Below are 14,408 nucleotides of genomic sequence, written 5' to 3' on the forward strand. Positions count from 1 at the left end.
ATGTTAAAAAGATGATGCTGCTCTTTCCACCTGGACCACAGCAGGTGCCTCATGTACCAGTTCTGCTTGCCTGAGGCTGAGAAGGATTTTTTGTTGTTATAGAGATGTTCTGTGTTACATTACTGCCAAAACTCTTTTTTTTTTTTTTTTTTTTTTTTTTGGCAATCCAAAACTACAGCATATGACTCTGGTCCCATGGACGGATGCATTTGAGCAATTTTATGCATGTGAGGAACCATACTGTTAGGTTTTACAGAGCAGTGAAAGCTGCTAGTAGGAGCTGGGCTGTCCAGGCACGAGTGGTGGGAGCAGGTCCAGAGCACTGTGGCTGCAGGGAGAAGTGCCAGGGCACCAGAGGGAAGGGAAGGCCAGCAGCTCCCTACCCACCTGCCATAGCAGGGGTAGGACCCAGCATGCCAGGAAGCTTTCCTTCCCAGCCCAGAAAGGAATGGACAAGTGGGCATAATGGCAGGCAGCAGGACAGAATGTCTCAGAGCACCTCCCTTATCTGGCTTGGGCTGGCTGGATTTGGCAGGAAGTCATTGTCCTTGAAAATACCAGGAGACTGAGGACAGCTCCTGGCCTGCTGCTCCCACCACCCTCCTGCTCTGCATCTGCAGGGAGGAGGTGGCGGCACTCAGCCTCCTGGATGCTGCTGCAGGGAGCGAGGCCACTTGGTGTTAAGCAGAAGGGCTGCCTTACAGGATTAAATTCAAGAGCACTGTAACTTCACCTTATTATTCTAGTTCAGCTACTGCTTCAAGTGCAGTGAGACCTCATGGACTCGCTGAGTCCAGAGAACACGGAGATGGAGCAGAGCCTCTTGTGTCCTCCTGGTGACCCTTCTTCCATCATGCTGACAGAGGGCAAGATTTACTTTTTGCTTCTTCATTTTCCCTGAAGTAATTGCTTCTTCCCCTTCCAGCCATATGCGTTTTGACTGCATGTTAAAAGTTTCAGCTGAAGTGAAAATGAAAAAATCCAAACTATTCTTCAGGCAAAAATAAATGCATAAATAACATAGTATTTTATGTAAAACTCATGGAGGAGTTTTAAGATGTAGTAATTAATACACATTTTATCTCTTATGAGTGTAATTGAGCACCTACTACACTACTGTAATGGTATGGCTGCTGGAAAATATCAGACCATGTCAAATTCTCATTTTAAGGATATGCTTGTGAGAAGTTGCCCTTGTACATGCCTGCTATGTGACTGTCCCAAGTAGCCAAGCTCTCCCTGTCTTGTCATCTTTATACCTATGGTTACTGGTCTTTTCGCTCTAGTATTAAAAAGGTGGTGCCATATTATTTTGTATAGAAGATGATGCAGGCACCTGCTCTGGGTCTAGATTGATCATCATTCTCACTTAGGAAATATCTGTTGTATGAGACAATATCAGCCACTATTCTAAACACTGAAACTACAGATCCCTTTTTTTTCCCCCCACCTGTTATCAGCATGACTGAGTGTCTTTTCAGAACTTTAATCCATATAACAAGATCTTCACTGCACTTGGACATTTCTTCTGTGCTGCATGCCAGTTCATGGGAAGTCTGTTCAGGAAAGCCATTAAACTCCTCAACATGCAAAATAGCTTGCAGGTTGTTTGAGGACAATGAATGCAAACACAGAAATGAGATATGCAGTTGGTTGGTTGAGATTTGTTTTTAGCAATTACTCTGAAATGCATTAAATAAAACCTTTTTTCACTCACATTGGTGTGCTTTTTGCTGTAAATTTGTTCCTGAATAGGTAAGTTTTTAACCTGTTTGCAGCCTGTGCACAGCATCTCTTACACTATCATCTCCAGCTGTTATTAACAGAATCCATGAGAAATATGTAGTGACATTTGGATAATTCTGGTGTCATCATGAAAGTTAGCATTTAAAGCCATTGGTTTGGCTTCCCTTTTAGTGCCTTTTTTTAAAAGAGAAAAAACCTTGGCCTTCTCTTCTAATAATAAAAAAGAGAAAGTGTGGGTTTTTTCTTTGTGTTTTTCTTTTTTTAAACTACTTTTTTTTAAAGCGGTATTGGATTGGTAGTTTGATGCCGTACAGATGGGTGCAGTGATGCAGAGCACCTCAACATTTAAATGGTAATTTTCAAAGTAACTTTCTTAAGAAAAGCAAAAGCTAATGCAAAGACAGGTCCTTTAAGTCCCCTCCTTCTCTAAGCTATCTTTGTTCATGGTCTTTTAAATAAAGCAACTGTTGAATTTTTGACTTTACTTTGCTCACTGACTTCTCAACCATAGCCACTTTTAGATCACTGCAACTCTTTTTGTCAGCAGACACTGACAGGTGACTTCACTTATGGAGTTCAGTCAACTTACTCAACATTAAGATCTTTTTTATGGAGAAAACAATGCTTTTTTCTCTCTGCTGCTGTTGGAGAAGCAGAGTCACTGTTTCCTTTTTGCAGCAGGGGAAGCTGCCCATCTTCTAGCCCTTGGAGCACCAATGTTTATGAAAATTCCCCATCACCAAAGCACCTTTTTGGAATAAGCAGGAAGAAGCTGCCATGACCACTTCAGTGCTCCTGTCCAGAGGTCTGTTGGGCATGGTGTGGTGTGTGCCTGGTTTGGCTTTCTGGCCTCCTCTTTTTACTGATCTCAACATAACAGAGAGCAACCAAGGCTGTTGCTTGACCAGCCCTTCCATCTTGGCAAAGGGCCTTCTTGGAGGAGCAGCCTTGCCTCTGCTTATGGCCTTCTCCTTCTGTGTTGATACCAAGGGTAGCACAGCCAAGTGGGAGCTAATGGGGGAGTGATCCAATTCTGAAAAAATGATTTGTGTATTGGTATTTTTGCTGGGTTACCTTTAACCTACATAGTTTCCCGGATCTGGTCCCTGTGCAGCTGCAGCAAATGGGTTTGTACAAAAATTGGGACAACTCCTGGGGACAGAATAAGTGGTGAGCAGAGAGAGAGGCACCTTCTTTTGCTAACAAAAGTAGCTTAAAAGTTTTTTTCTTTGAGCTACAGGCTTTGAGACAAGTCTCCTTTTCCTCAGATGGCATTGTGCTCTGGAGGCTTGCTGTGCTTCTTGTCTCGTTACTGTTGCACCCACCATACCTGATTTCTGCTGGGGGCCAGGCAGGGATGCTCAAGAATGAGGGGCAGGGAAAAAAAAGGGGGTGCCTGCAGGTATCTTTCAAGAGTCTGCCCACAGGTGTACAGCCTTCTAACAGCTTGCCATGTAGATTCCTTCTACAAAAGAAGAAAAAAACAGACAAACCCCTAAAACCAAAACAAACCAACCAAACCACCAAAAGTGAAAGACTGTATCCCTGTCACTGTGTTCTCCATGGCCCTGCCATGATGAATTTTCATATTTGCTCTTTGTACCTTTCTACATCTTTGGCAAACAGTGTGCCTAAGCTATTTATTTTTATCTGCTTTTCACTTTTTTCTGAATGTAATTCTTGAAAGAATTTAATTTGGTCCTTCTCATATAAAAAATACTAAAATAGCACTTCTTGAGGTTTTTTTCCCTGGAGGTGGGTTCCAGCTCCATTACTGCTGCACAATGTATGGAACATTTCCTGTGGGTTTTGCTTTAACTGGCCATTGATTTTCACCTACTGTTTTATTGCTTCCTTGCAAATGTTTGTTGCCATTTGAGTCACTGAGCACTAAATTTCTTTCTGACTGTTTTCAGTCAGTTTAATCAATACTAAAACTGCTTTCTACTATCAGGAAATTTTGCCACATAGGCGATCTGAGAAAGTGGGTGTGCAGCAATCACTGTATAGAGCAGCACATATTCCCCCAGAGCTTTCCATGTACCCTGTTGTTGTCTTTGGGGTTGTTCTCAATTCTTGTACTTTGTTTCCCAATTTTAATTAAATATTAAAGGCCCTTCCTCTTTTTTTCATGGAATTTGAGTTTTATGAAGAGTGTTCGGTTGAGGCAGGGAGTGAGGAGTTTATCAGTTTTGGAGAAACTTGAGATGTGTGTCAGCCAGCCTTATGAGCTTACTGTCCTTGTCAAAATAAAAAAGTTGTAGTATGGTGTGACTCTTTCTGAGCAGCTTCTCTGTAACATCCTCCTTTGCTGTGTAACTGCAGTTCTCTTTTTCTTGCAGTTTCACTCAGCTGATATGGAGGGGAGTGGTGGCTCGAGGGGCTGGCACTAAGTAGAGGAGCACTGCTGGGAGCCAGAACTGGTGTCAGGGCAGGGCCGTCTCTCCCTTGCCAGGGCTTTAGTGCAGGGAGGGTGTCTTGTTGAGCCACTTCCAGAAGAATTCCTTGCATGTGTAGGAGCAGTTTGGGGTGATAAATGAACACCACAGTAGGAGAGAGTATCTGGCATTGTCAGCAGAAGACGACAGGAGGAGCATGATGGGAATTTGTTAAGAGTCAAGTTGGTATTTGTGACAAAATAGATCTGTGGTGCTGCTTTAATTGAATACGCCTAATCAGTGAACTCCTGGCAAAGTTAAAGGAGTCATCTGAAGGGAGGGATTTCTTCATTTGCCTTCTGCCTAAGGCTGTTCTTTGAGAGCTTGCAGTAACTAAGGTTATAAGGGAGAGAATCAAATAGATGTCTAAAGCAAGCAAAATAGCTTTCCAGAATCCTTTTCCTATGGAAAAGATTTTATTAAATTGTTGTCATAGCAACGGAGTGCTGAATAAATCATAACCTCTTTTGCTAAGTAAACACAAAAGATGGGGATACTTCTTGCCTTTGAAAATAGAAAGTCTGTTAAGATGTGTGGGAACATTGTAGTCTTAAAATTAAGAAAATAAAAACTTTCTGACAGCTCAAAACTCTCTTTGAGTTTTACCCAGGGAAACTGGGATTATTTCCACCCTCCAAATAAACATAAAAGATGCTAGATGGGATATTTAAAATTCGCTGATCTAAGTCAGAAAACTGGAGAGGAGAAATTAACGTATTTTACTTAATCTAAGAATTCATTTTATCAGAAGGTGTAGTGTCTAAAATTCCAGAACAGATTTACTGCAGTTCTTTCCCTCCACATTACAGATGATGAAACAGATGTGGTGGTGTGGTTTTTAAGCTCATGGCAGTATTGGGTAGAAAATAGACTTACCCTGGATTAGCAGTACAGCACTTGACTCTTTGGAGCATGCCAGCTTTCTTGAGCATTGCTGCTGGCTGGCCATCTGTGAAGGCTGGTGCTGGTACTTCTTGTCAATCAGTAACAAGTGTTCCAATAAAAGTGGAAATTTCCAGCTTTGACCTGTGCTACTAATATCAGAGCTTTCAGGAGTTGCTTTTTGTCCTTTGGAATGACCAGATTATGGACACTTTTAATGTCTGCAACCACCATACTGGATCCACACGGTTGTCCTTGATAATTTTTTCAGATTTTTTTTTTGTAGTTTTTTCCTCTCTGTGGTTAATTGTTAAATATCTGGCAAAAGATGTGTTCTCTCCCTTACATTTGCCTTAATAGTCTGTTTTAATAGTAAACATACAGCCTTGTGGCTTGCTTGTTTCCAAAACAGGACATGTGCCAACCTGAAATGGCTGGTGTTCCATGGAGTGTGCTTCCTTGTGGGGTGGATGCTGTTCAGTTTTAGGAAGATTTCTGAGGGTGAATGGCTTTGTATTAGTTTCTGTGCTGAAGTGAAAGTAGCCGCACTGGGGAGGTCTGGGTACAACGTTACAGTCTGGCAAGCACTCTGACTTCCTTTGGCTTTGCAAGCAGCAATGGTTTATTTTGTCTGAGATTTCCTCATTCTTCAGGTTACATCGGGTGGGATGAGAGCACAGCCATGCCTGGAGCTGAGTCGTGCTGGCACTGTGCTGGGTGAGGGAGAGAGGGGTGATGTGTGCAGGCTGGGAGAGAATGGCTGATTAAGATCAGACCAATGGGTGACTAATGGAGATTTTTACTGTAAGATTTCTGTACCTAGGTATGGGGGTTTTTGGACATGAATTTGATTTGTTTAGCTCTTACAGATGGGTGGAGAAAGGCATGTAGGGTAGAAAGAAACTAGTACATGTTATAGTCAGTGCAGAGATTTAAATTAAGATTAAAATGATTAATTCTGAAGAAAATAATTGGGGTGCATATTATTTTTTTACAAAGTAAATTAATTGGAATCTTAATGGGAACAAAACAGATTAAGATGTTTGAAGTGTTCTAAAGTGGCTTTTTTGTAAGTTCTGTTAATCTTATTGTATATATGCATAAATAGATTTTTAAAAATGGTATTTGAGGAACATGATCTGTTTGTGGAGAGCAGGATGTTAAGCTGATTGTATGCCAGATATCAAGGCACATTCTAGAGGATGCACATTGTGGAAAATTTTCAAAAAGGAAAACTTCAGCCTGTCAGCTGAAAGATAAAAAGATTTCTTCTCCCTTCCCCCTTCCTTTTTTTATATTTTTGGAGGGCCACTTTGTTAGATGCTTTTGTTTCTAAAGCAAGAATTGTACATGATGTATGAGTTTTATTAATCTAATGCATCATAAAAAACATGCCTTATTATCAGGAGTTTTTAGAACATCCAATGATATGGACCTAGTGCTCTTTGACTGTGATATTATGCATTGAATGAGGTCCTGTTGAATTGTCTGTTAGATACCTCTACTGACTAAATGTTAAGCAAAACAAAATGAAATTTCTAGGAACAAAGTTATTGTCAGATTTCCGTGTCTTTATTGTCTCAGTGTCAGAGTTGCTTTACTGGTTGCTTGTAGTTTCCAGTGAGAGCTGGGCAGATAGCATCACACCTCTTTTCTCTGAGCAGTTTTCTTTTTACATTAACCACCTACCTTGTAAGTGTAATGAGAAGTTCAGGCTGTTTTACTGTAAACACTAGTTATTTGCCTTTCATAGGCAGTCAGAGTTGGGTCTGAAAGATGAAGCAGGCCATTTCTTGGAATCTTTACTAGCTCTTTTCCTATAAGTCAGAGCCCAAGGTATTAAACAGTCAGTTGCAGATTAATTTAAGTAAGCGCTGCTAACCTTGCATTTTTACCTGCCTACTCTGTGACTGTGTCCATTTCAGATCATTAGTCTTTATTAAATTAAATTATTTTCGTATTGCAGTTAGTTTTGATTTTGCTGGTAAACTTTGTATTTGGACAAATGTAGAAAAAGGCTTACTGGTTGTTGCCCAGAGAGCACTTGAGGGGCTGGAAAGGGACGCCTCTGTACAAACTCAGAAGAAATGTCTTGCCTGTCAGAACCAATTAGCTTGAAAAATGTTATCTGAAATTACAGATGTGTAAGACTTTCTTCATAAACAGGAGTGGTTTTGCAAATAAGATGTATTTTAACCTGCCCTCCCTGTTTCTTTCTTTTTCTTTCTTCCCCCAGCAGCTTTCCTAGTGGAACACGACATATCTGTCAACTGAAACCAAGCGTTTTCTGCAATAACATTTTATACATTCACTTTATGCATCTTATTTTGCCTGAAAGGCTGATTTAATTGCAGAACATGACACTGATCAAACTGAGGGGTTTAAATTTGTTTTGTTTTGTTTTTGGTGGTTTTTGTTTGTTTTTTGTTTTGGTTGGTTGGGGTTTTTTTTGTTGTTTGGTTTGGTTTGGTTTTGGTTTTTTGGGGTTTTTTTTTTGTGTGTTCAGCTCCCTTTTACTTTCATACCTATTAGGACAAAACTGAATATTGGGATTTGTTCACAGACATCCCCTTAAAAACCGAACAAAACCACTCAAAATCTTCCAAAGTAGTTGAAAAAAGAAATAATTTGACAAATGGTGTTCTTATGGACTATTGTCCATAGCAGCTCTCGTCATGAAGGTTGGGAAATACCTGAGAGCTGGGAGAAGAGTAGATTAGACTGTCAGCCTCCACCTTCTTTAGGAGGTGATGGGTTTGAAATCTTAACAGGAGAAGGACTGGCAGCTTGTGTGGGATATACAGGTCAGTGTGAGAGAAGGGTGAGTGGAGGCTGAAGGAGGTACCTCAGGGGGATGAAGTTTAAGATGCAGTAAACCCTCCAGCTGTGCTCTTCCCAGCCTGATCTCTGCTGCCCTGTACCAGTGTGTGTTAATAATGAATTGCCTCGTGTGTATACAGGACTTTGTTTTGCTACAAGGGTGCATAATGTCAAAAAGCATACTAGGTTTGAGGCTGCTGTTTTGGCTTTAAATGCTGTTGAAGGTTTGTTTTAATTCCTTGGGGTATTACAGGCAAGGCTTTTCAGGAATGGTGAATTGTAACGTTTTGGGTAATTTTGACCAGGCTTTAGAAACCTCTGGAAGCAGCATCTTCTGAGCAGAGATTATAACCCTAGATGGAGTTGCAGTTACTCTGTCCTGTCTGGAATGTCCTGGATACTTGGTCCTCATTAAGTCATTTTTCCTAGTGCCAAGGTTACCACTTTTGGAGTTGGATGGTCATGGCCTTGAAACAGAGCAGTGGGCAGGAGTAAGCTTGGCACCATCTGAAAATCTGATGCGTGCCATGAGGATGGAATAGAAATTATGGAGAGCCCAGTTTCTTGATCTCTTGTACCTGAAAGATGCCTGTGGCACTGTCCATTCACAGCAGCAGGAGCAGCTGTGTGTGCTGGGGATGCTGCAGGTTGTGTAATGAGCTCCTGGTGGGCTGTAGTAGTGGGAATGCAGCAAGCTTAAACACTGAGGACAAGAACCAGTCAGTTGCATTGCAGTGAGTCAGTTCAGACTCTCCATTCTGCTTTCCTTTTTTCTATCACTAATAGACGAGTTCTGTTTTAGCTCTTTATTCCAAAAGTTGCCAGGGGCATCTTTGGAAACTCCAGTTCAAATGAGTATGTTTTAAGGAAAGTACTGACAGAAGCTGTTAGTGTTGTCACAAGGACGACCTATAGAGAGCTTTTTCTCTTTATTCTTTTTTTTCCCCTGTCAAAAAGGGTTTATGTTTCCATTACTGGCTTTTTTGTTGTTTTGAGATACTACATACATACTGCAGAAAGCTTACTTAACAGAGTTTGTGATCAAAACAAATAGACTGTGAATCTGAAGACAGAAGTCTCTGATGCAGTATGAGTGGGGTGCCGGTGGTTGCTTGCTAGTTCTCATCTACTGAAGCAGGTGATTTGGGTATCCTGTGATATGCACACACGCTGGAAGGTCATTGAGTTGCCAGAGTCAAAAGTCAGGAATGTGGCTCATTTAGAAGTCTGGAATCAGGTATAACCATGGTAGGAATATGCCATTTCAGCGTAGAGGGCTGCTTTGCCAAGATTTACACCAGAGCTAAATACACATATCGTGTATGCAAAGTGTCTGTAATGTTTTGTGATTGCTACAGCAGGCTTTCATAAGGGCTGTGGCTTTTTAGTCAAAAATAAGCTTCCTTTGCATATGCACATTTTCATTAGTCTAAACACTTCATTTGTTATATAAATGTAGTCACTTTTATCTTTTATAAATCCTCGTATGGTGTTTTCATATGTAGTCAGGACTGAATCCGTAAAGTTTCATACACAGTAACTGTCTCTTGCTGGGCAGAGCATGAGCAGCCACTACTAGCTGTCTTACCGATCTGTGGGTTTGAATGAATGGGGAACCACAGCATCCTCACTGGACTGGCTGCAGGATGTGAATCTTCCAATTTTGGGAAGCATTTAAGGCATATGTATACATACATGTGTGATGGACACAGTTTGTAAGAGTATTTTGAAGTGTTTTGCTGGAAAGTGTTGATCACATGTAGTTTGAGAAAGTGACCCTTGTCAGAGGTTTCAGTCTAGACATTCTAAACTTGGAACTGGTTTTAATATTTTATTAAAAAAAAAAAGGTGTGTAGCCTGAAATGTCTTTCTAAAATTTTCAAATGCTCTGTGTATTTATTTTTATGTTGTAGTCTATAAAAATACATGAAAAGCATATAAACGTAAAAGGTGGAAGAAAGAATCTCTGAAATTCCTGCATCATATTAATAACTGAATGTATTAAGTTTTCACTTTAGTAAGCTGCTGCTGTGAGATCATGTAACCTTTTCCCATTTGTGGTGACTCACTGGTTGTCTGTATTTTCTACGCATGATTCTTCCTGTGTGCAAAACAAAGTTTTTAACATCAACAAGATAAATACACTACTCGCTCCCCTAGGCACCTTGAAACCTAGAAGTTCATATACTGAAGAGAAGGACCATTAGATAGATTAGTTTTTCAGTTTGTATGGAATGACTCAGTGATTAACTGGGAACTGTTTTAGTGACAGTGACCCTCAAGCCATAGAGTCAGTCTTTGCTCTCACTAAGCAAACTCAGTGGTATAGATGGTGATTTAGCAGAAAATTCTATGTTAGGATTCCTGAAGCACCTTTCTCACTTGAACTGTGCTTTAAGCAGTCTTCTGAAAAGAAAATACTCTTGCTGCTATAGTGATAAGTTAGAAGATTTATAGGCAGCTCATTAAGATTTCTCTCAGAAGAAATCTAGGCAGCTGGAAAATGTTCTGGCACAAGCAGTTTGTGGCCACATTGATCATGTTGCAGAAGGAGCTCCTGGGTTACACGTGGAATACCAGGGAATGTGGGTTGTGCCAGAGCAGCTGTGGAGTAGCATGAGTGGCCTCTAGGAGATAACCTTGGACAAAATGGAAAAAAGTAACAAGTTTATATGAGAACAGATGTTTCTTTAAAGCAGAAGCAGTGGACTGTGGAATTGTTGTTAGCTGTTGTGTTATAGTGCATTGTGATCTGAGGTTTTGTTTTATCCCAGGCTTCATCTTGAAAACATGAATTCAGTATCGTGTTTCTACATTTAGATGTATAGTCCTTTTAAAAAACTCCAGCTTTTCAATGGTTTGTTTGTTTGTTTTCCCCTGTTCCTTCCTCAGTAAACAATAGTAAAAACTTTATTACCTTTTATGTTATTCTTGAGAAGGTATCCTTGAGATTATGATATAATGGAAGAAAGAGTATGAGGTAGCATAATCTTAGTTACCAAGTTACTGATGCCAAGTGTGTGATTTTTAAAGGGTTGTAAGGAATTCTGATATTAAATTCATTTTTAAAAAGATCAATTGAGAAAGTGAGTTAGCTGGTCTCTAGAGGTTGGCTAAATCTTAATGTGGGTTTCTTTTCTTTATGCACAGTTTGAAAAAGAAAAGGCAAGTCAAACAAACCACCGAGACTGTCTCTGCCAATTCCCCTGGATCTGCTGTTTCCAAAACTCCTTCTGAGAAAGATGATGAAAGTAAAGTTATTTTGGAGCAAATCAGTTCCTCTGAAGACAACTGTAAATTTCCTGGGGAAAAGGAAACTGCTCCAGACAAGGAAAAAAAAAAGAAAAAGTACAATCAACTGAAAGACATCAGACGCACAGAACTTAAAAGATACTATAGTACTGGTGAGTTATGTTACTGCTGTAGTATTTTAAAATATATTTGTTTTGATAGCTTGCTAATGTATTTTTCTCATATTCTGTAGGCCTTTCTTAAAAGGATAATTGACTTTGGATATCCTTCCTATAAAAGCAAATAGAATTATACAGTTCAAAATATCATCTGCTTCTAACTTAAAACTTTCATTCTCACAAAAATACCTGTGATCTTGTTTTTCAGTTCTAAAACTCAGTGTTGTTATAGGCAGCAGTTAGTTTATTATTGCATTTTATTTTAGTTATTTTTAAGATTAGTCTTCAATGTTTTATGGGGTTCAATTCTTTTGGCGGGGTTATTTTATAATTTGATATATACTGTTTAAGACTTCAGTCTTAATTCATATTTATGTTTGTCTGTTGAAGTGCAAGGAATTAAATTTACTACATATTTTTAAACAAGCTGTCAAAGGGCTTGTGTGATGGCTTGTTTCCCCCTCGTGCCCCCAGCTGTCTAAGTAACTCATTTAATTATAAATTCCTTTTTAGATTTATTAATTGCAAGCAATTAATTTTGCAAGAAAAGGAATCCTTTTCCAAAGAGGAGGAAGGGAACAGAAGATTGTAGCTATCCTCAAAGCAGACTTTACTGCTCACACAGAGTGTGCATGGATGGCTGACTCCTAAGGAGGAGTCCTCTTTTGGAGAAAAAAAAAAATCTTCAGTAAAAATGTTATTATGTGTTGAGTGGTCATGCAGACTAGTCCACAACCAAAGAGTGCCTTTTCTGAGGCAGTACAGGCCTTGCCATAAAGAAGATAAACCCTGCAGTAATGTTTCCTAGCAAGCTCAAGGGTTTACAGTGATATATTGATGAGGCTGTAACTTTTGGTAGATTTAAAATGTGATGAGATCCATAATTTGAAAACTAAAGGCAAACTTTCTTCTCTCTGTCTGAAGTTCTGACCACACTGTTCTGGAAGTAAAATCTGTAAAAGAAAGACTGGAGAACTGTTAATGAACAAACCTGTAAATTCTTTCTACTTTGGTAGTATGCTGATATAAAAAAACCAAGCACACCAAAATATAAACCTCTGCTGCATTCCTAGTAGAGTGCTTCTGCTAGAAGCACTTGTTGGTTTGTACCTAGAGGAATTTAGGGGTTTGTGAGGTAGCTGAATTTTGTTTCTCAAGTTTTTCAGGAGTTAAATTAAAAAATTCTGCAACAGTTGGCAATTGGGGTGGCAAGATGAGGGCAAAGGGGTCACTCCCTGTCACTGAAGAGTGTGGAGGTGCTGGCGAAAGAAATGTAAGGACATCTTTGATGTCTTTGAGTTGTCTTTGACTTGTGATCCAACAGTCAGTACAAACTCAGGTTTTACTTAGGTTTGTTTCATAAGTGTTCCTGGGTTTCATGTGGACTGGCATCATTACAGGGTGACTTGAAATGTTACTGGTCATTGTGTTAGGTGTGCAAAGCTTCTTGGTTCTGCAGAAACACAGAATTTCTGTTGAGAAATAAAGTAATTTAATGCTGCTGTTGAGCTGAGCACAGACTTGACTGGCAAATCCAGAGAGAGGGGAAAGACCTCATTCTTGTTTAAATGCCTTCTTTCAGTTGTTCCTAAAGGCTTTTACCCAACTGGAGCATCGAATTGCAGAAGTGAAAGTTTAAATAGAGGCAGAAAAGAGTTGATTGTGAAACAAGTGCAGTAGCTCCATGTTCCCTGTGCAACTTTCAAAATGAAGTCTTTTCAGTAGAATTGTAAGTTGGCGTGGCATTGGACTTACATGGCTTATACTGCCTTCACCCACTGCAGCTATAGCTCGCAGGGTTACTTGCTTAGCTGTTTGTTACTGCAGCTCTCCTGAAAGCTGCCTCCATTGCCAACATCCAGAGTAGTTTCTGAGAGCTGTCTGTACACCCACAGCAGTCTGAAAGTGCTGGACTTGTTTAACTAGTTTGCCTTTTACCTTCATATGGTGTGGCAGAGGACATACCCATCTGTCTCGCTGAGCTGAGTTCTGCCAGGTGTGCATTCAGCAATTCTCTGCTGGAAGTTGTGTCAGCTGCAGTGGTGGGAAGGTACTGCCAAATCTGTAAAGACCTTATCTTTTCATTGTTGATATACTTTCATATGAAAGTGTCTGAGAGGGATTATCCATGCATATACATATGTCTTCATTATTTAATGTTAGGAATACATATGCCTCATTTCCCTCTCCCCCCCCTTCCCTGTCTTTTTTTCCCCCCTCTGACTTCTCCCATTATTGATGTTTCTGAAGTGCTCTGACTAAAAAGCATGCACTCACTCTCTGCTAACCATTTTTCTAGTTATGTTTTCTCAAGGGCTTGGAGGTTTTGGTGGTTGTTTCTGCCCAAATATGCAGCTTTGATTAATGTTTAGAACATGGCAGGGGGGTTGGAGCTAGATGATCTTTAAGGTCCCTTTCCACTCAAACAGTTCTATGATTCTAACTTTATGAAAATCTGACACAGGAATTACTTTTTTTTTGTTGTTTCAGAATGCTTTCTGCACTTTATCAAATTGTTTACATTTTCCTCATGAGAAGAAAAAATTATTAAATGGAGCAACAGCCTTGCATATTCCCATGATACACCCAAACTGTGTGGCTTAGTGGAGGTTCTTAGATGAGTCATGAGATGATTTGAGTCCAGAGGAGTTCTGTCTGTCAGTCTAACAGAATGAAGACCACTATCCTCTGAATAATCTCCCTTTCATATTTTATAGGACAATAAATCTTCTTTATTTATTGTTTTAAGAGATGGGGGAAGGAACGTAACATCTCATTATAATTTGTTCCTTGCACACCACGTCCCTTCATTAGAGGCTTCTGAATGTGTTTGCCTTTATGAGTTTGTAAATACAGTGACATCCTGACTCCCACTTTGAATGCTGTGTTCTTTAATAGATTCCTGCAGGCACCAATGCTGTCAGGAGGATTTTGTTGACTCAGTAAATTCCTCTTCTCCGGTGGAAGGACTAACACAGCTTCTGAAGGCTGTTCAGAACTGGAGGTGGTCATCCCTGCCACGCTTTGTATAAAAGCGAGTGGTTGGTTAAAAGACTTGGATTATTTGAGGAAGGTGGGAGCGCCGCGGTGGAGGGAGGAGCTCCTCTCCTCT

The 14,408-nt window shown here is 40.0% G+C and overlaps 1 protein-coding gene across 3 annotated transcripts in view; it reads left to right on the forward strand.

Moving 5' to 3' along the window:
- Window positions 1–14,408, forward strand: part of NCOA7 (nuclear receptor coactivator 7) — an 85,115-nt gene that overhangs the window by 32,442 nt on the left and 38,265 nt on the right. For all 3 annotated transcript variants that reach the window (XM_017739584.1, XM_017739586.1, XM_017739585.1), the window contains one exon: window positions 11,037–11,290. In XM_017739584.1, the coding sequence (XP_017595073.1) occupies window positions 11,037–11,290 (254 nt within the window). The remainder of the gene's footprint in view (window positions 1–11,036; window positions 11,291–14,408) is intronic.

This window comes from Corvus brachyrhynchos, unplaced genomic scaffold, assembly GCF_000691975.1.
Source record: "Corvus brachyrhynchos isolate BGI_N302 unplaced genomic scaffold, ASM69197v1 scaffold14, whole genome shotgun sequence".
In the NCBI taxonomy this organism is placed as follows: domain Eukaryota; kingdom Metazoa; phylum Chordata; class Aves; order Passeriformes; family Corvidae; genus Corvus; species Corvus brachyrhynchos.